The sequence below is a fragment of the Athalia rosae genome, chromosome 5, assembly GCF_917208135.1.
Source record: "Athalia rosae chromosome 5, iyAthRosa1.1, whole genome shotgun sequence".
NCBI classification, from domain to species: domain Eukaryota; kingdom Metazoa; phylum Arthropoda; class Insecta; order Hymenoptera; family Athaliidae; genus Athalia; species Athalia rosae.
Window position 1 is genome coordinate 1,621,314 of NC_064030.1, and position 23,190 is coordinate 1,644,503.

At 36.5% G+C, this 23,190-nt stretch overlaps 5 protein-coding genes across 17 annotated transcripts; 3 read left to right on the forward strand and 2 right to left on the reverse strand.

The window, feature by feature from the left end:
• The first annotated feature begins 48 nt into the window (after positions 1 to 48).
• On the forward strand, positions 49 to 3,612 carry LOC105691284 (NEDD4 family-interacting protein 1). 3 transcript variants are annotated; one of them, XM_012409650.3, is made up of 6 exons: positions 49 to 214; positions 407 to 571; positions 966 to 1,124; positions 1,193 to 1,325; positions 1,653 to 1,838; positions 2,093 to 3,612. In XM_012409650.3, exons 1-6 carry the CDS (start codon positions 188 to 190, stop codon positions 2,194 to 2,196), a joined length of 774 nt encoding a protein of 257 aa, XP_012265073.1. In that variant the 5' UTR covers positions 49 to 187; the 3' UTR covers positions 2,197 to 3,612. The 3 variants fall into 3 exon arrangements, with proteins under 3 accessions (XP_012265073.1, XP_012265075.1, XP_012265074.1); XM_012409652.3 differs by having other exon boundaries at positions 1,205 to 1,325; XM_012409651.3 differs by having other exon boundaries at positions 975 to 1,124.
• A 1,064-nt stretch (positions 3,613 to 4,676) lies between these two features.
• Positions 4,677 to 7,336, reverse strand: LOC105691283 (eukaryotic translation initiation factor 2D). The gene is made up of 9 exons (XM_012409648.3): positions 7,145 to 7,336; positions 6,651 to 7,029; positions 6,285 to 6,560; positions 5,866 to 6,195; positions 5,641 to 5,783; positions 5,495 to 5,575; positions 5,230 to 5,434; positions 4,996 to 5,164; positions 4,677 to 4,911 (listed from the first exon to the last, which is right to left on the reverse strand). Exons 1-9 carry the CDS (start codon positions 7,198 to 7,200, stop codon positions 4,847 to 4,849), a joined length of 1,704 nt encoding a protein of 567 aa, XP_012265071.2. The 5' UTR covers positions 7,201 to 7,336; the 3' UTR covers positions 4,677 to 4,846.
• Positions 7,337 to 7,381: 45 nt separating this feature from the next.
• LOC105691285 (probable prefoldin subunit 4) lies at positions 7,382 to 8,572 on the forward strand. Its single transcript, XM_012409653.3, has 4 exons — positions 7,382 to 7,565; positions 7,671 to 7,775; positions 7,862 to 7,981; positions 8,227 to 8,572. Exons 1-4 carry the CDS (start codon positions 7,527 to 7,529, stop codon positions 8,407 to 8,409), a joined length of 447 nt encoding a protein of 148 aa, XP_012265076.2. The 5' UTR covers positions 7,382 to 7,526; the 3' UTR covers positions 8,410 to 8,572.
• Positions 8,573 to 9,263: 691 nt separating this feature from the next.
• Positions 9,264 to 16,715, forward strand: LOC105691291 (SET and MYND domain-containing protein 4-like). Of its 9 annotated transcripts, XR_007278601.1 has the most exons (10): positions 9,472 to 10,077; positions 10,828 to 11,029; positions 11,209 to 11,911; positions 12,108 to 12,394; positions 12,617 to 12,900; positions 13,426 to 13,903; positions 14,979 to 15,052; positions 15,758 to 15,903; positions 15,977 to 16,180; positions 16,257 to 16,398. XR_007278601.1 is itself a non-coding variant. In XM_048655950.1 (8 exons), exons 2-7 carry the CDS (start codon positions 10,843 to 10,845, stop codon positions 15,011 to 15,013), a joined length of 1,974 nt encoding a protein of 657 aa, XP_048511907.1. In that variant the 5' UTR covers positions 9,472 to 10,077; positions 10,828 to 10,842; the 3' UTR covers positions 15,014 to 15,052; positions 16,442 to 16,715. The 9 variants fall into 9 exon arrangements, 4 of the variants coding, with proteins under 4 accessions (XP_048511907.1, XP_048511906.1, XP_012265088.2 ...); XR_007278598.1 differs by lacking the exons at positions 9,472 to 10,077; positions 16,257 to 16,398 and adding an exon at positions 9,264 to 9,331 and having other exon boundaries at positions 15,977 to 16,118; XR_007278600.1 differs by lacking the exons at positions 9,472 to 10,077; positions 16,257 to 16,398 and adding an exon at positions 9,448 to 9,465 and having other exon boundaries at positions 15,977 to 16,118.
• LOC105691290 (pro-resilin-like) lies at positions 10,645 to 23,115 on the reverse strand. 3 transcript variants are annotated; one of them, XM_048655948.1, is made up of 10 exons: positions 22,653 to 23,115; positions 22,426 to 22,568; positions 21,764 to 22,025; positions 21,279 to 21,551; positions 20,321 to 21,200; positions 20,092 to 20,202; positions 19,839 to 19,925; positions 19,558 to 19,757; positions 18,863 to 19,279; positions 10,645 to 10,872 (listed from the first exon to the last, which is right to left on the reverse strand). In XM_048655948.1, the coding sequence occupies exons 3-10, from the start codon at positions 21,996 to 21,998 to the stop codon at positions 10,790 to 10,792; spliced, it is 2,286 nt and encodes a 761-aa protein (XP_048511905.1). In that variant the 5' UTR covers positions 21,999 to 22,025; positions 22,426 to 22,568; positions 22,653 to 23,115; the 3' UTR covers positions 10,645 to 10,789. The 3 variants fall into 3 exon arrangements, with proteins under 3 accessions (XP_048511905.1, XP_012265086.2, XP_012265087.2); XM_012409663.3 differs by lacking the exon at positions 10,645 to 10,872 and adding an exon at positions 15,046 to 16,631; XM_012409664.3 differs by lacking the exons at positions 10,645 to 10,872; positions 22,426 to 22,568 and adding an exon at positions 15,046 to 16,631.
• Between the last annotated feature and the right edge of the window lie 75 nt (positions 23,116 to 23,190).

The window sequence follows — 23,190 nt, forward strand, 5'->3', positions numbered from 1 at the left end:
GCGTTGGCGCAGAATTTTCAGTCGAAATTACGGAGACACAATTTTTGCAGCTGTCAGCCAATGGTCGGCCATCGATTGTATGAACTTTTCTGCATTCGTGAGAAATATATTGCCTTGGCACCCTCTAATAGTTCGGAATTCGATTTGAATAACAAATTCTAAATAACAGTGTGTTACCCTAAAGAGGATGGATAACAACATTCGATACAATATGGTAATAATATCTTGTTTATCTTGACGATATTTGTTCTATATCATATTACTTATGAGCATGTAGTACGAAGGGCTAGTACCTATTTATCCCCCATCGTCCACCCATATTTAGATAATTAGACATGATGTTCTCATCCACCTGTTGTTCTTTGCACTTTTCAATCTCAACGCTCATTATTAACGATGTTTTCAGCAATCACAGGCAAACAACGATTCCTCCACAATATCATGCGCCCCCAGCGAAATACCCACGCTTACTGTAGCTCTGCCAGCGATCCAAGTACATCCCAATAACAACATTATTACTCGGGCTAACGTAGTCTCCATAGGTCAAGCTGCGCCTTCCACTCCTGTCATGGTAAATCAATTGTAATCTGCGACTGTTGGTTGCTGCAATGACAGTTTTCATGTTGCGTGACTTTGGTAAAATGTATCACATATTTTTCCAATTTTGTAAATTATCCTTGTACCTGTCTTAGCTTTAAATGAGCAGATATTTGGTACACCACAAAAAGAGCAATTGAAGTTAAGATCATGGACATTATTATTAGGGATTCGCTGTTGATATGGCTTTATAGTTTTATATAAACGATAAGTAATCCTAATTCTCAGATTGATCGTATTTTATGATGGGAACAACAATTTTCTTTTTCCATGTTCCTAGTGCATCTGATTTTCCTTGTAAAAGAGTTTTCGACATTATCTTTCATTTTTTTCTGCAAGCTCTACATATTTATAAATTACATAACCAGACCTTACAGATGAGTGTAGATGAAATACCACCACCAAAGCCAGACTTCTCTGCACCACCACCATACGAAGTAGCAACTAAGCTACCTAGTTATGAAGAAGTACAGCGAGAAAAGACTTTGCAGGGAGAGACTACGCCTCATCCTCGTCCACAATTAGTGGTTGGTACACGACAAATCCTGCTCCTGTTTCAAGTTGATTTTCATCAGAGATTACATGTTGATCTTAGGAATTCTTACAGCCGGGTATAAGACCACCGCAACAACCACTGGCCTTTCTTGCTTTAGACACAGAAGCTGCAGAGGGTGACACCGAAAGTGGTTTGCTAGGCACAGACTTCATGTTTTTCACAGCTTTTATGGGTGAGAAATGTTTTATATCTCTTGCTACAATTCTTCTTTCTTAGCCAATTTTAAGTGTGTTGCACAATCTGTCCTCTTTACCATTCACTTCTGAAATATAAGGTGAAATATACTACAATTTAGTTCTAATTGATGGTCAATGTTCATTGCCTCGGCAATCATCAAATATTGCATTTTTTCACCGAAAGTATTGCTGTTCTACACAATTTTCATCTGTTTAAATTTGACGAAATACTGGATAAATTTTCTAACAAGCATGATTGAGAATACATTAGAAATTATAAATCTACCAATTGGTAACCCTAGCCGATTTACAATATTTCACAGTTGCATTCCTGTTTAACTGGATTGGATTCCTATTGATGACGTGTTTCTGTCACACAATTGCCTCTCGATACGGAGCATTATCTGGATTTGGCTTGTCATTGGCCAAGTGGACGCTCATTGTTAAACATTCCACTGACTTAGCATCGCGTGAAAACTCATGGTTATGGTGGCTGATCATGGCATTTGGTAAGTTGTATACCATTCAGTATATTATTTGCCAAATAGTACTTCCAAAGAGCTATCTTCTACTGCCATTCTATCACTAACCAATCGCATTCGACCGAATACTTCAGAATTTGATGCGATTTTCTCATTTTTATTTGAACACATTCGAGCCTTGCTATTCTTCAATATAGGAGCAATTTCTAAGGGTAGAGCATGAAGATAGCAAAATCTTCAAATTTCTTTGTAGTAACATCCTTTCATCACAAATATTGCAGGAGTCTTGATCTGCATGCGTGCCATTATTCAGTATCTAAATATTAAACGAGGATGGAGGCTGTTGTCCGGCAGCGCTCAAGAGCGCTTACTCTTTTTTTATTGATTCTACGAATCTGCACCACGACCCATTCAGCTTTCGAAGGTTGTAATTATATGAAGAATAATCATCTCTTATGAAACCACTATTCTACTTTATAAATGATTGTAATAAATGTGAAACTCTCCAGAAAGGTTTTGCCAAGGTTCCTTAACGTTAGAATGAAATGGTGAACAAATGAAACCAAATCTGTGTTACAGATATTAATTTATTAACACAGCCTACATTGATTTCGAATACAAAAACAGCACTTGAAAGCAAAAATACGACATTTTTATTGCTCAAAAAAATAAAAGTTCAATTGTTCCTGATTCGAAACTCAAGAAACAAGGTAGTTTATTTATCCTTCACTATGAGTGGGGTTTAAAAATGGTTTACCGTATGATCATAGTACTAGGCGCATTGGTATACTTTTTATTATTTTTTACATGAAGTGTATCTTTCAGTTTTATGTCAGACATTTGTATAAAAAGCTCTAAAACGATCCTTTTATCCTTGCTTTTGGTGCAGTAATTTCGCCTATAAGAGTGAAATAATTATAATTACCTAATATTGAATCAGAATTGTTAGAACAATATAATATTTTGTAGTACTATTCAGTGGGGAGAGGCTTTTTGGCAAAACCACAATCACAACTTTGAGTATGGCTACCTCCCATTGCTTGCGTACACATCTCAATTTATGATTATATATATCTCTCACACACAATTATATGCATATAAATTCGTATACACATGTATGGGTTCGTCCACGTGAATTATACATGGCGAAAGTATTTTTTTTCGCTAAAGTTGTTCCCCTAGTACCTCCGAGTATGTGTGTAGGAATTTAGATTTTTACGTTTAGATAATACGTTTCCCGGGTACGGATCCATATGTATATATATGTATTATGTATGTATGTATGAACAGGATGTTAACAAATAATTCTGCCAAACTCAAATAGGTGATAAAGCGTACTTGACCAAGTAACATGAGATGAGCAACCCCATGGTTGGGGCGTTGCGTTCAGGCGATACAGGGTATCGAGAATCGCCAGATAAGCACCTGTTCAATGACAATTATGTTGATTTTCTGCAATAATTGAAAACTAAAAAATTAATAAATAGTACACAAAACGAATGAAACACAGCCTAATGCCGTCGTCTTCTGAATTGTAAGACTATTACAGTTTTCAAGTAGGGGACGGGCATTGGATTGCCAACGACCAGGCGTTGACTATGCTCTTTACCTGCGACCTTCGATGCGCTGCGGCGCCTGATCACGACGCCCCACACACCTCAAGTACACTTTATCACACCCTTGAGTTTGGCAGAATTATTCATTAACATCCTGTATAGTTATAAAAATGCATAAACATAAGGGAATGATATGTAGTATATGTAAGTATTATATGATTAAATAATTATTATGCTATATGGTACTTGCTGTATATTATTTTATTGAAAAATAATCTAATTATAACACTCATAACACTGGGACGTTAAAAAAAACTTTCTACAAACCTCGTAAATATTTTTAATAACAACAGTCATGAATATGACAAGTTTCGGTTATATTTGAGTTATTATAATAATTATCTGTATATTGAACTTCTAGCATGTTCAGTGTTACATTACTTGACTGTATTAACTTGTGGTAGAGCTTAAAAAATATCGCACTTGGCAGTTTAGATTTCTACAAGGACTTAAAAAATAAATAAATACTAATAAAATTACAATGAACTAACAACTGTTGTTGGTAGTGGAGTAATTAATCAAGCCTGCAAATGTCTCCACAAATCAACTAAGTGGGCTTAAGCTATGGAAGTTTTGACTCATAAATGACTATATCTTTCTAATAATTACTATAACAACAACAACAACAATAATAATAATAATAATAAAATAATAGTAATATGTATCACATGAGATGTTGAAGGAACATTATACATATGTACGATTCTGAGAAATATATTGTTTGTAGCAGGTGTAATAAGTATCTTTCTAATTGCGACTAACACCTATTGTACGCAAAAGTGACTCACTGGTAACAATATCTCTCAAACAGATTACATGCAAGTGCTTATGCTCAGCTGCTTGATCCAATCCAATCCAATCCAGATCGAGCGTGTCTATCTCACATCAGTGTCTAACTGGGTAGGTTGCTGGTTCATCGAAGACATCTCATAATATGGCAAAGTGCTTATTCAGTGAAAAAAGAATCCATTTGCTAATATTATTGAATTGGAAATTCTAGTAACTGTTTTTTCAAATGATCAAAGTTTTTCGTTTGAGTTGGCAAAGCCATGAGAACTGCATCATGTCACAATTACTCTTTTTGAAAATCGATGCATTCATATTATATCAATTTGCAGTAATATTTCCCTATGTTATGAATCGTTTCATAAACTGAAATCATCTGGCTAGAGACTGTCTACCTCTGTGACTACCTACTAATAATAGTCATATTGCTAAGCTGATGAAAATGATTAATGAATTGAGTTAGTTTTGATATAATAATTTTATTTACCTTTTTACATTTACATTCAATATCATATAATGTGAGCTTTCGTTTAACGGTTCTGCCGGCAGCTTATTTGTTACCATTGTATGAATTGAAAAACCGGGGCAACTGCGGGTTGAATAATTTTTCGGTCTGTTTTAAATGCAAGTACGTTATTTTCGCTGTTTTGGAGCGAATTCTAAACCCCTCAAGTATTTCTTATTGATTTGGTATTTTTCTGGGAACAGAAATAGTGTGAAAACAATAAACATACTCACTAACGAAGGAAGATATTGGTCTATATTTTATTAAGTTTACTCACCGGTGAGTAGTTTATATACGTAAAGTACTTGGTTACCCTGAACTAGTACGCTAGGAGTTTTCTTTCCAGGTACATCAGTTATAGTTGCGCTTGCTCCGATTCCTTGACATTCTTTGCTAAATTCCTGGAGTTTTATGCCGAACGTCTCTAGGTTATTTACCAGCGTCACCTGTGAGAGATGGGTAGATCAAAATTTATTTCATCTGAAGTTTATGAACCTCTGTATAATCTTACTTTTTTATTTCCTGAACGAGTGGCGATGGTTATATCTATGGGTTCCAATTTGCCACTCCTAACCAGCCTTGTGCCAGCAACGGTTACTTGGTGTGTGTGGGTCATCCGCCCAATGAATTTGTTCAGCGCATCTTCCCAACCTAAAGTTACCTGATTCTCTTTCGTCCGCAAGATGCCAGCAAGTTGAGGGTTCAGAGTAAGCATCCTAGAACGTAATTGGTTCTGATCATTTTGAAATTTGCAAATTCATAGAGCAGATACCCACTTTCCATCTTGCAAACTTTCTTTTTTGACATAATCCGTGAAGCATTTTCGGACTTCCATCCTGGTCAGAATATCACCTTTTCTACAAAGAAAAAGAAAAATAATTTCAGTTTGTATTGAACCTCTAAGAATAGTAGCGAGACTCACTCATATCCAAATACAGCCAAGAGAGGTAAAACGTCTGCTGTAACTCGATAGCACTCAGCAACAACAGGTACGTTAGATATAACTGGTTCAACAGTGGCTGGTTGCTCTGTTATCACTAGTTCTTGTAGCAGTGGATGATCAATCTGCAAACAAGAGTTTCTTACATGCTGAACTGTGTTAGAAAAAAATATAATGAGAGGATAGCACAGATCTTGTTTTGCATACTTTAACAGAGAGTATAGTTTCTACACCCTTCATCGTCGAGGTATTGATAACTCCTTTGGCTTTCATACTGGCTAAGAATACCGACAATTTTTTGTAACTGGATTTTTTAATGTCTATACTTTGATGGGCTGGACAAACAGCGAGTAAATGGTTCTTGGAGAAATTTGAGGACAGCATAGGAAGGTCGCCTTTTTTGATAGTAGTTTTGCAAGCCTTTAGGAAACAGTACTCCAACAGTTTATCCATCTCCTCAATGGGATTAATTTCTGCTACTCCGACTATGTCTCCCTTAGGCTCCTCTTCCTTTTCAGAGGTTTCTACAGTATCTTGCTGTACAAATTCAGGAAAATTAAGATATTCGATGCAGAATTTGGTACAACAGACGAATCATTAGTGGATTTTAGGTTTGCCATACTTGCCATAAGGCGGTCTACTACCGCTTTGGTATCAATTTCACCTCGAATATCTAGTTCCTCGATCCCATGTTCCAAAGTATTGCCTGCTTCTTTTTGCACTTCATCCTCCTGTCCTCGATGTTCAATAAATGCAGCTCCAAGGTGTGGTCTAAGTGGAGGCTTGCCAAGTTGACAAAGAGAATCACCTAGAGTATGTAATATGTCTACACATTTTCCACGCCCAGCAGCCATGTACATATCATAACTCGAATGAGCGGCAACTCCTACAGCCACAGGTGCCTGGAATAAATTATGGCAAAGCTGCATTGGATTCTAGCATATCGGTAAAGCGCTTATAACTGGCTGTCTGCGAATTCATTATAGTAGGACCTTGTTGTCAACAGTGTTTATAGAAACAGGAGTTCCTTTATTCAGTTTTCCATAGGCATGGAGAGAGGATGGTCCATCTAGCACAACGCCAGGGAGCATAAGATTTGCGCCACTTGCAAGTTTCTGTATAACGCCATCATGAGTTGTAAAGTTATAAAGCAAATCAGGATGATGCCAGAGAGTAAAAATAGTGGGATAAATTCCTGAGTCCAGTTGAAAGAACATTGGTACTTCTGAAGCACAGAACAACTTGCCAATTTCCCCACTGTGAGTCATTATCTTTAGAGAACTGATAGAGTCTCTCCTTGGCAATAAATTCTGGATTTGCTCATCTGTTAAGGTAGGAAATGCAGCTGCTATTTCAGCGTATAATTTCTTTCTAAAAAATTTATAGTCGAATTGGTTCTAGGATTAACAAGATTTTAGACAAAACACAAACATAACATCAAGAGTGTTTAGTATTGAGGTTATTCAACAGTAATGAGTATTTTTACCTTTCGGAGCCCTTTAGTGGGCTGTTACTTTTTACTTTGAATGATTTGATGAACATTTTACACAAGTCGTCAGCCTGATTTAATCAAAATAAATAAAATTTAATTATCACAAGGTTTACAAACTTCCGACAGACAGTTTACAAAGCAGTTGACAGATTCTCTGGCTACTATCGCTATGTTCGAGCTACTACTTTCGATCAAAATGCTCCAAAAGTTCGATACTTGGGACCAAACCTAACTTCAGAAAGATAGTGCATGTGCGGTCACAAGTCATATTTGGCATTGCCTGTTTGCTTAGAGCATATCCTGTTTGTTGGTGTTTCAATTAGTGTATTTGACTCGTTTCACCAAAACCTCATAGTATTTATTCAATTAAAAAAATATGGCAGGTGGACAAAATACACAAGCGGGTTTCCAACCGGTTAGTATAAGAAAATTGTCACGACGATTTTTTACTAGATCATTACCTATGACTGCTCGATCGAATGATTCGACCCAACTTCTAAATCCCTATCTTCGTTGACAGGATTCTGACGTGCACATCACGTACGAAGATCAGCAAAAGATCAACAAATTTGCGAGGCACAATGCTAAACTGGAAGACTACAGGGACGAATTGAAATCTATGCAGGTATACCCCATCACTGGCCCCATGTTTTTCATTCTCATACTAATTTGCACGTAAATTCTATAGATTTCTTAATTCTAATATTACAGAATGATATAAAGAATCTGGAAGATGCCTGTGACGAACTTGCCCTGCTGCTGGATGATGACGTGAAAATACCTTACCTCATTGGGGAAGTCTTTGTTGATCAGGATCTTGAAAAAACTCAGGTTATTCTTTATAATTACACTTACAATTACTTCCATTCATCTATACCCTTGTCATGTGGTACTAGTATGAAAATGTCACTTCTTGCAAAGTTCTAATCCAGAACTAATTATTCTGTAAATATTTAAACTATCAAGAACTTTGAAATTTTACCATACCCTTGACAAATTGAAAGGTATTCGAATGGTGCAATCTACTGATCAAATTACTTTTATACAAAATTATTCACAGTATTGTCTTTTGACAGAAATCACTGCAAGAGGCTACAGAGAAGAAATGGGCAGAGATTGCTGCACTTGAAAAGAAATCTTCAGAGCTCAAAGGTGTAATGAGTGATTTAAAGGCACAGCTATATGCCAAGTTTGGCACCCACATCAACCTGGAAGCTGAAGATGAACCTGTAAGTTGCAAATGTGACGACTATGAGTAATGACTGAATAAACATCTATCCATAAAGTATTCTTTATAATTTTCTCTTTTCACCTGTGACCTTTGGTGATCTAGAATAACATTACAAAACAGTAATTGAAAATAAGACTCAGTCAATTATGTTAACTTTTATGGAGAAGTAAAATACAAAGCTTTATTTTCAAGATTATGGTTTTGTTTTTTATGTACCCAAATCATTACCCAGAATAAATAACTGTCACAAAAAAATCCATAGCACCTTCATGGCTAGATACCTAGTTTTTGACGGAGAATGCAGATTTATATGATTCGATCTGTTGTGTAGATTATAGATGTGTACTTTCAGAATTGTAACTTAAATTTCGTTATCTAGTACCTATCATTTGCACAGATAGCCTGGACCTTCCATTTATATTGAGTTACGTATACCACAAGGATGACACAAAAAAAAAATTCTGTAATGTTAAAATATTGATCAAGTTTTTCTCAAAATTTCAGGTAAATTTGCGTACTCATATTAAAAAACAGATAATATGTGCGTGCACTTCACTGAAATATAGGAGAAAATGAAATTCTGATTTTGTAAACTTCCTTACACTTATACAAATAAAAGGTGGAAGTTAACTTCTGGCCGAACATTGAAAAAATTGAGAAAGAGGCGATTCTTGAAGCTATCAGCACTATTTGATCCGTGAATCGATTTCCTTTTAATGGTACTTTCTTTCACCCCAGCCACATCGAATAATAGTGATATCTATTATTAGCTAGGTATGGAAATAGCTGTTCCTAGCATATGACATTATCGCGACTGTTAGCTATCTGAGTGCTGTACTGCATTTGAACGCATGCCAAATTTTCTGTAAGTCTCTCGACACAGTTGACCCAAGGGTCATTTTAAGACAGTATCAAACAGAATTTGGCTCTATAGCTCCGTTTAACAGAACGTAAATATTCACTTCAAGCATAGAATATTGCTTCCAGTGTCCCTTCGACTTTGATGGGATACTCAGTTTCCTTAAATATTATACAGATAAACATAATCATCCAACTTTTACTTCTTTAGTTACGCAGAAAAAGTGTAATGTATGAAAGAAAATATTCAAGAACACAGCAATGTTCTGGGACAGCCAATACTCAGTTGTTCAGTTTCATCTACTCATACCTATTTTCTAAAAGATTCATGAATTGTTTTATATTAACTCATGTTGATTTTGTAACCGGGATTTGACTAGAAGAAATTATAAAAACAAACATCTAACAAACCATGGAGCTATATCCTAATGACTGATAATACATACTGTAGCTAATATCTTCAGGCATGTGGATATTTTGAGAATATATTCATGTATAGCCCCTAGTACTTTAAACACCAAAATATCCAGTTCCCATGTAGTTTTATTGAAACTTGCCTTCTCGAATGCAAAAATAGGTTGACTAATGAGTCAGCTTAGAATAAAAATACAGTTCAAATTATGACCGGCTTCTGTTCACTATGCTCTCTAGGTATAAAACTTAGTAGGTGTTGAAAGTTCAGGCTGTATAGCAGCCACTACAATATTTTTATCTCAAAGTCTTTTTACAATTTAACACTTATAATTACTCTTTCAATAACTGCAGCACGTTTTTTGATCACTCATAGTTGGCTTTACAACTCTGGAAACGCTGCTGTATTTGAAATTAATTAAGACAGGTAGGAAGTACGTACATATTTGAATAAAGCTAAATGTTCACTGAAGTTGAATGAGAGTTAATTTCAAAATAAAATCACTTTACGAATGTAATCAGGTTTAACACTTTTAAATGAAATAGTACCATTAATCCTAGTCTATCGTAGTTGAAAGTTTTATTATAACATACCAAGGATCTTCCCGAACTTACCTGTGTGCTGTGTCGTACAAGTGGTGCAGATATTATACCAAGAACGATCTCTTCTCCATCAAGCAGAGTATTCTTAGATTTAATTATTTCGTGAACTCCACCAATGCCGTCAATCAATGCAGACAGTCAGCAGTCTCAGCTTCTTCCACTAGCAGTAATTTTAGTCTCTCACCTTAGTCTTCTTAGTACAGACTTTGTTGAAACGTTCAGCAAGCTTTAATCTACAATATAATTAGTAGGTTTTCCAGTACAGGATACATTAGGTACAAAAACAAGTATACTCAATATTTGATAACTTGCAATCACTAAAAATTTTTATTTAAAGCTGAAACAATTTTTTACGAATTTGGGTTTAAGAAATTGAAATTGGTGTTCAATGTACAAATTACTCAACAATATATTATCTCAAATTGTAGGAAATGAAATATGTTTAAGGGTATTTTCAGCTATGATTTCATGGAGACAGTATCTACAAATTTATTGGATAATTTCTCAATGTGTAGCTTGATCCCACTATCCATGGTTTAATTAGAAGTTGGTAATAAGTTTGACGATTGTGCAGATTTATTGGAAGAAAATGGATACTGCCAAACAACTCGTGCTTGCCCTAAAACATAATAATAAATCTCACGTTGGTTACGGACTACAACGCGAGAGTGAAGCCCTTGTAAGCCACATTTTACAGAACATGGTAAAATCCAAACTTCCACCTTTTAAGCCAAAATTAAAGAACAGAGAAGACTCTATAAGGTATCGAGAGGAAGGTAAATATTTCATTTTTTGTTTCCTCAATATTTGCTTCAAGACCATGAGAATTCTTAATTACAGTTGATACGTAAGGCTACAATAAGACTGTAATTCATTGATGCAACATGAAACATGTGTGTCAATACAATCACTTATCAATGTAAGTCATGAGAATTTTTTTCCACAAAATATCTAGGTAATCAAAAATTTGTATCCGGAGAAGATATAGAAGCCATAGAGAGTTATACGAAGAGTTTAGCATATGCAGATAGCCCAGAGCTGATGGCTTATGCCTATGCAAATCGTTCAGCAGCTTTGTATCGGAAGCAATATTATAAGGAGTGTTTGATGGACCTGAATACTGCTCTCTCTTTGGGATACCCTGAAGAGAAAAAACAGAAATTAAAAGAAAGAGGAGATAAAGCATTAGCAGAAATATCTAGGCTGTCAGACACCAAAAGTGAAGAGATTGCATTGGATGAAGACAAGATAAAAAATACAAACGTCAAAGAAGAAAATGAAGATAAAGAAAAATGTCCATTCAACACAAACGGGGAAAGTGAAACAAGTAAAAAGTTTCCATTAATAAAAACTGTGGAGCCAGAAACTGAGTCTAAAGATCAATTACTCACTGGATCAGGGACTAAAACTATAAGCACTGTATCCGAAATTTTTAACATTTCCAAACATTCTGACAATGAAAAACCTAGATATTTGGTGGAGGATGGTCCTCCAGCACTTGCTTATGGTCCGAATGATGAAGCTCCATCAGCTAGTGATGGAGTAGCAATTTCATTTTCTGAAAAATATGGGAGACACCTGATAGCTATTAAGGAATTTGAACCCGGAGATGTTATTGCTGTTGAGGATCCCTTTGCGTCTGTCATTTATCAGGAAAGGTCAGTCGAGATTGAGAGTTGTTGACGTATTATTTAACTTTTTGCAAAAAACATTGTTGCCTAAAAGTGATTCTATACCAGAGGAATTTGGTAGTTCTGTGAAAAAATATCTGGATAATATTAAACACATCAGTTTAAATAATTCATAGACATTAATACCGCTATCATCAGCAATTAATTCTGTATGCATCCATAGGTACTACACGCATTGCAGTCATTGTCTTTCCAAATGCTACAACATGATTCCTTGCCTTCATTGTCCTATGGCCCAATACTGTTCAAACCAATGTCGGAAATCAGCCTGGACTTTGGCACACCGAATTGAATGTCAAATTATATCTCTATTGCCCAGTTTGCTCAACGTTGACACAGACAAAATAAGAATGCTAACTAAAATCATGAGACTATTGATCAAAGTAACGCAAAATGGAACAGCTATTAATGAGCTGCGGAAGGATATGAAGGTAGCAGAATCGAATTCAGGTATCGCCGTTTACATACTTACAATTATAGTTGCAATGACACTTTCATCAGGGTTAATGGTAAAGTACAACAAGGCAACTATTCACCATAGTTTACTATGTGACTCTACTAACGTTCTTCACAAACATTTTCGACCCACCACTATGCTTAACTAAATGAGCTAAAAATAATATTCCCATCAATCATAATTCGAAAACCACTATGCATTTTATTACACCATAGATAGTAGAACTGCTGGCTTCACAGACAATGGAAAGTTGGAGAGCTTTAATGGTCGCTCAGCACTGTCTCTTGCGACTAATATGACAACGAGACCATTAATTGGAATAAGTGCATTTGCGTGTATCTCATCTCTGGCAGTGATATTGATGGCTGTAGAAACCAGTTTTTTCAAAAAAAAATACAAACTTGAAGAGTTAAGGGATATTTCCAAATTTCCAGACATCGGATTCTGTGGCGCAATTATGCTTCGAGCCTGTGTGATTATGTCCTCGAACTGCTTTTCTGTAAGTATAATATCTGTCCAAGTTAAATTGCCACTAACTAAGAAAAAGGATAAACCATACTGACTGAGGAAATTCAAATTATTTTATTTGATACATCACGTTGTTTTCCATCAAAAATGACACTGTATTCCTTGCACCATATCATCATCAGATCCTGTTGTCATGTAAAATGAACGTCTGTGTAGCCTATATATTATTACGCTGGGAGAATGTACTGTCACTGCTATGATTCTCTCTGAAAAATGAAAATAAGTCACCTGCCAGAACTAATTTTAATAATAAACATTAATATTTGACCAAACCAGACAATACTCACCATTCCCTCTTATTGTCAGTTAGGGATGTGAAACAATTGTTCTAAAATCATAAAATAAATTAGTACATTTATGGATATCTGAATATATAAAACCACTGGAAACATATATAAAATAATCAACACTCACTTTGCAGTTTTTACATAAAGAATGATATTTGGCAAGCAATGGCTCAATGTGACTAGCTGACAGAGAAAATGTCTTTATTCAGGTGCAACAGGAGCCAGGCTTGAAATCTGGGTCCGGCCTCTATGTTCTTCATAGCCTGCAGAATCACTCTTGTACACCAAATACCTTTAGGCATTTTGAGAACTTAACAATGATCACCAGAGCAGTGGAGCCCATTCATGTAGGCGATCAGATTTTTACTTGCTATGGTACTGCTCATGGATACATGTCAAAGAGTGAGCGTAAAAAAAAAATATTAGAAGAGTATTTCTTTGAATGTGAATGTCCAGCTTGCTACAATGACTGGCCCACATATAAAGAGATTCTACAGAATCACATCGGATCAATATCGAAGAACAAAGAATTAGTGCAGAAGCTAAAACCATTCAAGGAAAGATTACTGAAAAATAATCACGACGTTGATGCAGTTAAGAGTGTTTTAAAGATCCTAGACAAGGAAGTAACAAAGCCATGTGAGGAAGTCGTTCATGCTGTTCAATTTTTGAAAAGCTATTACTTAGGTAAATTGAAATAGTTTAAAACCATTTACCATAATGCTTGATTGAACAATTTACATCACTTCTAACATTTAGGATCTGCTTCTTTGCGAATGGCCTATAAATTTGGTGTTTTTAGAGATGTTTCCAAAGTTGTATTCTCTGCTTTGCGCTTTCGTTTGGCATATATATTTTCTTTTATGTAAACTACCTGCAACTCATGCTTATTGAATTACAATGTAATGATTATCTTCCTTAACATGCTTGAATTCTCAACAAATACTGCTCAAGGTTGTTGAAATAAGTTCACTAGCTCACTGCTTCTTAGATTCAATAACAGATAAGAATGAATTGTGCTGTGCTATTAAAACATGTTATGACAACAATGATAGTTATACTTTTTACAGCCAAAAGATTTTTATATGCGTATCATTAAGCCCCCATTTCTAATCATAATGTTGCGTCAATCTCATAATATCAATGCCACATCATACATTTTCTTAAAATTTGGATTCAAAGCTCACAATTCAAAGTATACAGCATCCATTCCTCATATTTTCTACCAACTTCGTAAAATATGCAAAGAAGAAGTACGATCAACATTTTTAGATGATTAGCTTCAATGTTGAAACAACAGATCAGTAATGAGCAGATCTTTCTATTTTCGGTTCGTTGTTTAAAAGAGCAAACATTAGTTACCGCAGGAAAATCGCACAGAAATCTGTTACCAGTTACATCAACTGGAAATCATTCAAGTTGAAGTACATCAAGTACAGCATGTAACCATACAAGATTTGAGAAAAATCGAGTGTGATTCATTTAACATTTTTCATTAAACGATTTGACACGGTACATCAGGTACGCTTTTTTAAGGTCATGAAAATAAGTGTGAACTTTGTTCACTGTTTCAACTTGCTCTTCAAGTTTTCCAATTATGGAATTGAAGCTAGAGTAGATAAAAACTCTGCTCATTACTATAGTATTATATCGCACCCTCTGGCATAGAAATGGCATTTTTGGGGTGGGTTTGAAGATTTATTTTTCTGCTGGTGATCGGAATAATGGGCGACTGGAAAAAATGACTCTTCCTAAATTAAAGGTACAGACTTGTTTGCGGCTGAGTACGAGGAGTGACAATGCATCAATCATCGACAATCTAGACACTGTACTTGGGTATGTATTTATTGATTTCATAATCGGTACACAATATTCATCTCTCAATGTGGGTGTGGTGACCTAGGTATTGTTTTATGATGACAAAATAAAACGAATAATAAGCAATTCATTGATAATCAATCAACGTCCAGAATATGAAAATCTCAGTACCTATCACATCATGTAGAACATTACATGTAAGATGCGCAATACATAGGGATTTAACTTATACGTTCTCGTCCAAACTCAGATTCATCTTTCCATATTATAGATTCGATTTTTCCGACCATACATCCTAAACTCAAGCTTCATAATAACTTGCACAGTCCTTCAGTTGGACCATGCATCTTACGTCAATCATCACAATCTGTTATTACATACGTACTAGTTCACTATTTGATTCAATTAGATAATCAATGTTGGTCGTCATTATATTTGCAATGGTGACAATGGAATCCATCAATGTATTATAAGATTTATTTAAAACCACGGTCATTTCATAGTTTACCAAAAATCTCTCACACGTGGGCCATACTTCCGTTTAAAATTATTACCACATTACCGGCAGGAATTTAAAATTCTCCATTTCCGATCAGATTGTCAAAAAGAAGAGTGAACAGGCCGAACATGGGACCGATCAAAAAACAATTTTATACGATATTCTGTGCACCATGCGTGTTAATATGTACTCATACCAAAGTTGATCTATTAAAAATGTTATAGGATACCAGTCATTACTTATCGATAGCTATGAATTTTATGGTATAGAATTCATCATTTAAACTATTCGATTTTTACTTTGGGCTGACCAGATTGTTGCTAAATCTATGCACAATACGGCATTTTTCACAAAATTCATTCGTCACGTTGTGAGTTTTTTTCAAATGTCGCACACACTACAGTGTAGAGAAAAAAAAACTAAAAAAAGATGCGATCCAACAGATAAATGAAAGTACTAAAGATGGGTCGAATTAAACATGGAAAATCAACACAGGCAACTTCAAATTCTATTAACTAAGTTTGAGATTAGTTCAAGTACTCAAAGAGCAAAGGATATCTCAATACATACTCGAATTCTTTGGGAAGCATTTTTATGAATTGAAACCTTGCTTCCACGCTCTGAGAAGAAGAATTGAGTAACGTACTGTACGAAATGTATCCCAACATTTAGCTTTTACTTTACTAAACAAATAATGAGTAATATTTTTTTCAATCGAGGCAGGAATATTCGTGTGTATTTACAAGATTGAAGAAGCTAAACCCAAAGCAAAAATTTAGATGTCGCATGGAACCACTTAAGAGGGAAGTGCATTAAAATACAGAAGACTTGTCTTGGTCGTTGTAGTATGAAATAGCGATAGGATTTCTTAACTTTTTCAAAGCAGGTGCGGTTTTTTCTCTTTTTAGAATCGGCCGATATTGGGAAAAGCTGCAAACAGAGGTGTTGCGGCAGCGGGCTGCGGATCTCCAATGCTCTTGAGCAAATTTCCTTGCAAGAGACTGTCTAGCGCTTTTTGTACAGTTGGATCATTCAGCAGAGGAGACGGAGTTATCCCAGAACTTGCAGCAGTTGTTGTGGGTACCGTTTTTGAAGAAGCTGCTGGCACAATATGACAATTTCATGAAAATTATAATGTACTATGAGTAGTCAAATATTCAATGCATACTACATTTTAATATTTTCATTCTTTGTCTTACTCTTGTATCATGTATTCAATTGGATAAGAAAATGCAGTTTTGCAAAGATCTTAGAATTTTCCGATTGCCAAATACTACCACATATATATTAGCTGTGGTTCTTCTCAATTCACATCCGTGTGAGAATATACAAATGATACACAATACTGAGCGAACATATATAGCAAATGAATTTCATCGGATGTGTCGAAAGTTTAGATACTACGACTTGAAAAAATTTTCCCGTCTAAATCATTGGGGCTGTTGTTTCAAGATTCAGTTGATCGAACGAGAATTATAAAAACCTGATCATTTGATGTGTTTTATGAACGCCAACTATAAGCAATCATCGGCTAAACAAACAAGAATAAGACACAGATTACCGTACATAAAAAATATAAAAGTAATTCAATAAATGTGCAAACCTTGAATCACAATTATAATTTCAGCGTGTTACCTGGGTGTATGGTTTAAAATTTATCAACATCGCATTTCTCTCCACCCACCCTGTCAGCCAGGTATCGAATAAATGAAGGATTACGCGATTCCCAATGTCTTTAGGCAGATGTTGAATATTCTAGATATCAAAGAGCGATTACCGCAACTCAGAGATCTGATGGATCGCTGATGGAATTCTACATAATAATTTCATGCTAAATAACTATCAGTAACATATTCTAACAAAGGTATCTGCTCTCTCTCTATCAACAAATATACCTTGTTATACAAAAGCCCAGTGTCATGAGAGTAAGTAAAACGTTTTGAAATTCTGTAATAACTTGGAAAACTCATTGGTTTCTGAGAAACCTGTATGAAACTTTATAGCATCCTAAATCTAGCACCTAATGTAGAACTAATCAGAATCAAAGGAAGATTGGAAAACTGTTGCCTGTTTCTTCAGTGTCGATTTTAGTACCAAGGAGTACTATCTTCTTTGGTGATTCATCAGATTTCTGAGACACATATAACGTAAAGCTACAGATGATGCTGCATGGCACATAACACTCCGTAATACCTACACCTTGAATGTAATGCTTTTGATTCATATCATCCTTAGTACCCATACTGATGTGAAGTGGCCTACATCAGGGCTAATTATTAGGTAATTTGTTGCAGTTTAATATTTACTTCGGTATCCGGAGCGCAAGTGAACCGTCTGCGCTTATCACTTCAAAGAAGGGTAGATGATCATGTCTACCCTCGAATTTGATCCCTTATTTGATCAGAGCGTACGCTTTGGAAAAACTATTGCAAACGGAAATGTTGTTCAAATTTATGTGAACACTCGTAAAGGGAGATAGTAGCGGCTATGCGGAAGCCAGCGACCTAATTTACGCAATGTCAAGTGTGACACACCCTAATAACTGTCTGAATGTCAAGACCAAGTTAATAGTGAGGTCCGTAAACGCGAAAAGAAATGTGCGCAAACAACTGTGTTAAGTGACAATCGAGATCACTATCAGGATCACGGATTGGCGAAACGACACAAGGCCGATAACAAAGCTGCTCAAATACAAAAAGCCTTAAAGAATGAAAGTGTCTTAAAAAATATAAGAACACTTGGGAAGATCAGCGGGCAGTACGCTGCGGCTTTTCCAAACGAGAAATTACGAAGAGTCTTGCGATTGCGAATGGAAACAAGACAAAAATCGTTGTCTGTAAAAAGAGTAAATGAACCCTTGTTTCCCTATATCGCAATTAAAGCTGTGATTGCGCAATATCTTAAATAGCGACAATGCCAAAACGACATATCTTGCATGTTGCGCGTAAATCACAAAGATTTGTAACAGTCGCTATTCTTTACAAGTAACATCAACAGCAATCAGCCGTTAATACCATGCTTATTTCAAACGCTCTCAACAGATCGTCAATATGTTATCTGATCGGCAACAAACATTACCCTGTGAATATCTGAATATGCCGACTTCCCGTACGCAAAGTTATTGGACATGAAGAGAAATTTCATACATGCATACATACACAGAGATATATCGCGTTTTAACAGTATAGCGTGAGGAATATCCTGATTTATTATTATAAACCTCGTCACAGTGTTGATAACGTGATACAGATTAAAAAAAACAGGACTATTTGGTAGAACGTCATTTTGAAATATTGTACCAAAATGGATTATTTCAGAAGAACATTTACCTGCACCCCAATTTGCTGGTGGAACCGGAGTAGGCGCCGGAACTGGGCTAGGAACAGGCCCTACAGCTAAAGCTGGTTTGCTGCTATTCAAGATGTTCAAAATTCTTGACTGTAGTTCAGCTTGTTTTGGGTCACTCGCCGCAGGGGTGGCAGTTGCCAGGTCCTTTGCATCTCCAAGTTCGATTTGGACTTGGGCTTCTCGTTTCAATTCCAAATACCTCAAAACTCTGTCATACTGTAGAACCGTTAACAACCGATTGTCTGCCAACATGTTTAACAGTACTTGAACTGCATCTGGATGGCGATCAGCAGTTAGTGGTGCATTTAATGGTACAGAACGCGAACTTCCTGCTTTATGACTGGTGAAGTCTCGATTTATCAGATTAATTGCATCCTCAACCGGCATATTCCTGTGCTCTGAAAATAGAGTGGTTTTGAAAATATTTATGTTAAACAAACTTTTACATAAATTTTGGAGCCACGAATACTGCTTAAGAAAGTTTCTGTTTTCAACCAAACACAAAATTGTCATGAAATCACAAGTTTCTTAGAATTACAAAGCAAACAGCACATACTCCAGCATTTGGATACAATCACACTCGATACATACATAAAAGTTTCCAAACTGTTCTACTCAATAATCAGAAACATTTTGCAAATAATGGGAAGGGTGGGGTTGATATTAGTTTTAATACCTTGAGGAAGCCCGTGTAGAATGTTTAAAGTGAGAGATCTGTGTTCTTGATTGATGTGAGTCACAACAACAGCGTACAAACACCCGCGACTGGCAATATTCCCAAGAACACGGCTGAGTGGCACATCTTCATTAGGGAATAATAGATCCACAGTTAAACCAAGTTTCTTCAATCTCATTTCTATCGCCTCTGCATACTCACTGAGGATTGTAGGGAATAATAAACAATAAAGTTTTGTCAACTTTCTGAAATGTAATTTTCGCTTAGCTTTGGTTACTTACGTTAATGCTTTGCTGACCACGATGATCTCACAATCGTTCTTTTCAGCTGCAATAGAGGCCGGGTAATCACTTGCTCCAGAAAGTGACCTGTGAATAGAAATATTTTTTCTTTCTCGGTGCCTCCGCTTCTTTCATATGCCATAAAAACTATAGTAATTCATTTCACTTAAATACTAGTGGATTTAAAATTTCGGATATCTTCACATGATATTATTGAAATGTCTCCACTTTGAGAAATGATTTTATTGCGCACCCAAATGCAGAGCTGACATCTCTACCCCCCGTCGGTAGACATCCGAAATCATCATAGCCCCGACTGCCAATGTCCCCAAATGAATCCCGTCCATAACCGACACTACGACCCCTATTGTCAGAAATCAAATTCTTATTAAATATTTTTCAGTCATTCAGACCCAAGGATTAACTCTAATACAAAGCCATCTTTTATTTGGAAGCAAAAAAAGCGACCATTACTAATATACCTTTCAATTTGTTTGCCACGATCCCAATCTCTCCCTAGCTTTTCATCATTGTGGTTTCCTCTGTTCAATGGGCTGCGATCTCTGAAATTGTTGTTCCCACCACCTCCGCCTCCACCTCCTCCTCCACCGCCACTATTGTCTCGGTTCTTGTTTCGATTTTTACCACCTCTGTGCCCCCTTGGTCTTCCAATTGGCGCTTGGTTTCCTCCCTGATTGTTTCCTGCTCCACGATTTTGGTTTGGGTTTTGATTCGGATTTTGTTTCTGGTTTTGATTTTGATTTTGGTTTGGGTTTTGGTTCTGATTTTGATTTTGATTTCCACCAATACCAGGACCACCTGTACCTCCAAACTGATCATTTCCAGGCCCTCGGTTTTGATTCCCAGGACCGCGATTTTGATTGCTTGGCACATACTGCTCTGCGCTTCCTCGAATCTGATTCTCAGAGTTGAATTGGTCGATATTGCCACTCCGGTTTTGGTTATTGCCGCCTCGATTCTGATTCCCGCCGCCAAATTGATCAGTGGAGGGTCCCCGGGGTTGGTTACCTCCTTGGTTTGCACCAAATTGATCATTACCAGGCCCTCCCCGTGGTTGAATAACTCCCTGGTTGACACCAAATTGATCATTGGGTCCGCCCCGAGATTGATTAACTCCAGGGTTTCCACCAAACTGATCGCTGGATGGTCCCCGAAGTTGATTACCTCCTTGGTTGCTACCGAATTGATCATTCGGTGCTCCTCGCGGTTGATTACCTCCAGGGTTACTACCAAATTGATCACCAAGTGGTCCACGAGGTTGATGACCACCTTGATTGCCACTGAATTGATCATTTCCAGGGCCTCTAGGCTGGTTTCCGCCAAAAGAATTCGGATTATTACCTGAAAAAAATGACATTACATCTCATTTGATTATAATTACTCAAATTTGGTCCACTATGAAATTTTCAATGTTCTTACCACCAAAACTTTGATTTGCACTTCCAAAACTTGGGTTTCCATTTCCACTGAACGAATCTTTTCCACCACCAAATTGGTTACTTCCATTTCCAAAGGAGTTGTTCCCACTTCCCTGTGGCGGCACAAAGTTACTCTGATTCTCATTTCCTCCGCCAGCGATCACTGGGCCAATCCCAGTACTCCCTGGTCCAGTTACAGCAGTTGGTATACCTGTTCCTCCTCCTCCTCCAACTCCTCCACCAGCTTGATTATCTTTTTTGGCAGGTCTGACATCTGGCAATAAGGCAATCAGAGCAAGCAAGTTCATTTAGTAGTGGATTCTAAGTTGATTGCAATCCAGATTAAACACAAGAAAATTTTTTAGGTGGATAGCATAAGATCCCAAATTTTACTTTGTAAGAAATTTGAATGTTTCCATCAATTTATGGATTTTTTCATCCATCCTTTTTTTTAAGATGACAAATAAATGTCACACAAACACTTACCTATTCGTCTGCCTTTGAACAATGTTCCATTTTCATTTTGGATCGCATTCAGTGCAGATTGTTCATCTTCAAACTGAACAAACCCGAATCCTCTATTAATCAGGGATCCAACAACATTGCCATATTTCTGAAAGTGTTCCTCTAATTCATGTTTGTTCATATCTTCGGTTTGCAAATGACCAACAAAGATCCGGCTGTTGATGGTCGCAGGATCCTTCAACAGTCGAGCACTCATTTTGGAGGAGTTTTATGACTCTTAAATCTGAAACAAGATAGTAAGAAAAAAAAATAATTTGACACAGTACAATAGAGAATTCAATTCGGAGATCGATTGATATGAATAATTTAACTCATCATTGATGATAATTTATCTTAGGAGTTCTAAATATGAGAAATTATAAATCATTCATAATTTTCTTTGTCATGTTTCATCAAAATATACGATATTGAACTGCATGATTATCTTGAAAGTGGGGTGACAACGACTTCCAACTATGAATTTCAGAATTGAATTTGAGTTCAATATAGAATGTCAGATGAAATCTTCTTGGAGACATTGGTGCTATGAATCTCTTCATTTTTCATATTGAAAAACTGCTATACAGGTCTGAAGAAATCCAATTATTCACTACAAGAGTATTAGTTTTCAGTTATACGCTCACCAAATTGTTCTGAGTCCACAAAATTGAACAAATTCCGTGTTACAAAATGCTTGTAATCAGAAATTGTCTAGGTTATGTCGTATCACATAGCGCACTACAGCGTTTGAGGGTTTGAGAACGGGATTGCCTCGGACTAAACAGAACTGAAATAATTAAGTAATCAGAAGGTGCTTGGTATTGACTACGTAGAGGAAACTCAACAGATAACACTCTTAAATAATTTATACCTTTCAATCGCTTTTTATTCACCACTTCCTCTGAACAACATGTCAATACACAACGTAGAATCGCGTAGAACTCAAATAGAAAGTAGTCAATATCTCCACCGATTCTTGAACTTTGCAGAATCGCCGCTACGGCCATCAGCCCGTTGACTGACGTACGTACTAATCATCAGTCAACGATCAGCCGAACGCCGGGTGAATTTTCGAATCGTTTTAAAGAGAATGACTGCCAAATAACCGAATGAAGAACTGTATTAATTCAGTAACTGCATCATACCACCACTGTTAACACCACTGAACTATATATCACTGAAATACAACTATTAAGTCAACGTCAACGTCAACCTTATTTCCCGCGTTGTTTTGTGGAACGAACTACCACACGTGCAGCGTTTCGATGCACGTCGCATTGGGCCTGATTATCAGTCCCTTCACCGTTGACCGATGCACTTCACTTTTAAACTCCGCCCATAGCACTGACCAAAGCCAGAAGTTCACGAATTAACTTGCGCACGTCCTGCCGCCTGTTGATTGCCACTCT

Coding starts and splice junctions, on each gene's coding strand:
- LOC105691283 (XM_012409648.3), bottom strand. CDS start 7,200: ATGTTCATCAAATCATTCAAAGTAAAAAGTAACAGCCCACTAAAGGGC. Junction 6,561..6,650: donor TAAACACTGTTGACAACAAG/GTCCTACTATAA, acceptor AATTTATTCCAG/GCACCTGTGGCTGTAGGAGT. Junction 6,196..6,284: donor CGGTAGTAGACCGCCTTATG/GCAAGTATGGCA, acceptor GAATTTGTACAG/CAAGATACTGTAGAAACCTC.
- LOC105691284 (XM_012409650.3), top strand. CDS start 188: ATGGATAACAACATTCGATACAATATG. Junction 572..965: donor CGCCTTCCACTCCTGTCATG/GTAAATCAATTG, acceptor TTACATAACCAG/ACCTTACAGATGAGTGTAGA. Junction 1,839..2,092: donor GTGGCTGATCATGGCATTTG/GTAAGTTGTATA, acceptor CAAATATTGCAG/GAGTCTTGATCTGCATGCGT.
- LOC105691285 (XM_012409653.3), top strand. CDS start 7,527: ATGGCAGGTGGACAAAATACACAAGCGGGTTTCCAACCG. Junction 7,566..7,670: donor CACAAGCGGGTTTCCAACCG/GTTAGTATAAGA, acceptor CTTCGTTGACAG/GATTCTGACGTGCACATCAC. Junction 7,982..8,226: donor AGGATCTTGAAAAAACTCAG/GTTATTCTTTAT, acceptor GTCTTTTGACAG/AAATCACTGCAAGAGGCTAC.
- LOC105691291 (XM_048655950.1), top strand. CDS start 10,843: ATGGATACTGCCAAACAACTCGTGCTTGCCCTAAAACATAATAATAAA. Junction 12,395..12,616: donor GGTAGCAGAATCGAATTCAG/GTATCGCCGTTT, acceptor ATTACACCATAG/ATAGTAGAACTGCTGGCTTC. Junction 12,901..13,425: donor TGTCCTCGAACTGCTTTTCT/GTAAGTATAATA, acceptor GTCTTTATTCAG/GTGCAACAGGAGCCAGGCTT.
- LOC105691290 (XM_012409664.3), bottom strand. CDS start 21,998: ATGAGTGCTCGACTGTTGAAGGATCCTGCGACCATCAACAGCCGGATC. Junction 20,203..20,320: donor CGTGGCAAACAAATTGAAAG/GTATATTAGTAA, acceptor TTCTGACAATAG/GGGTCGTAGTGTCGGTTATG. Junction 19,758..19,838: donor GTGGTCAGCAAAGCATTAAC/GTAAGTAACCAA, acceptor TACAATCCTCAG/TGAGTATGCAGAGGCGATAG.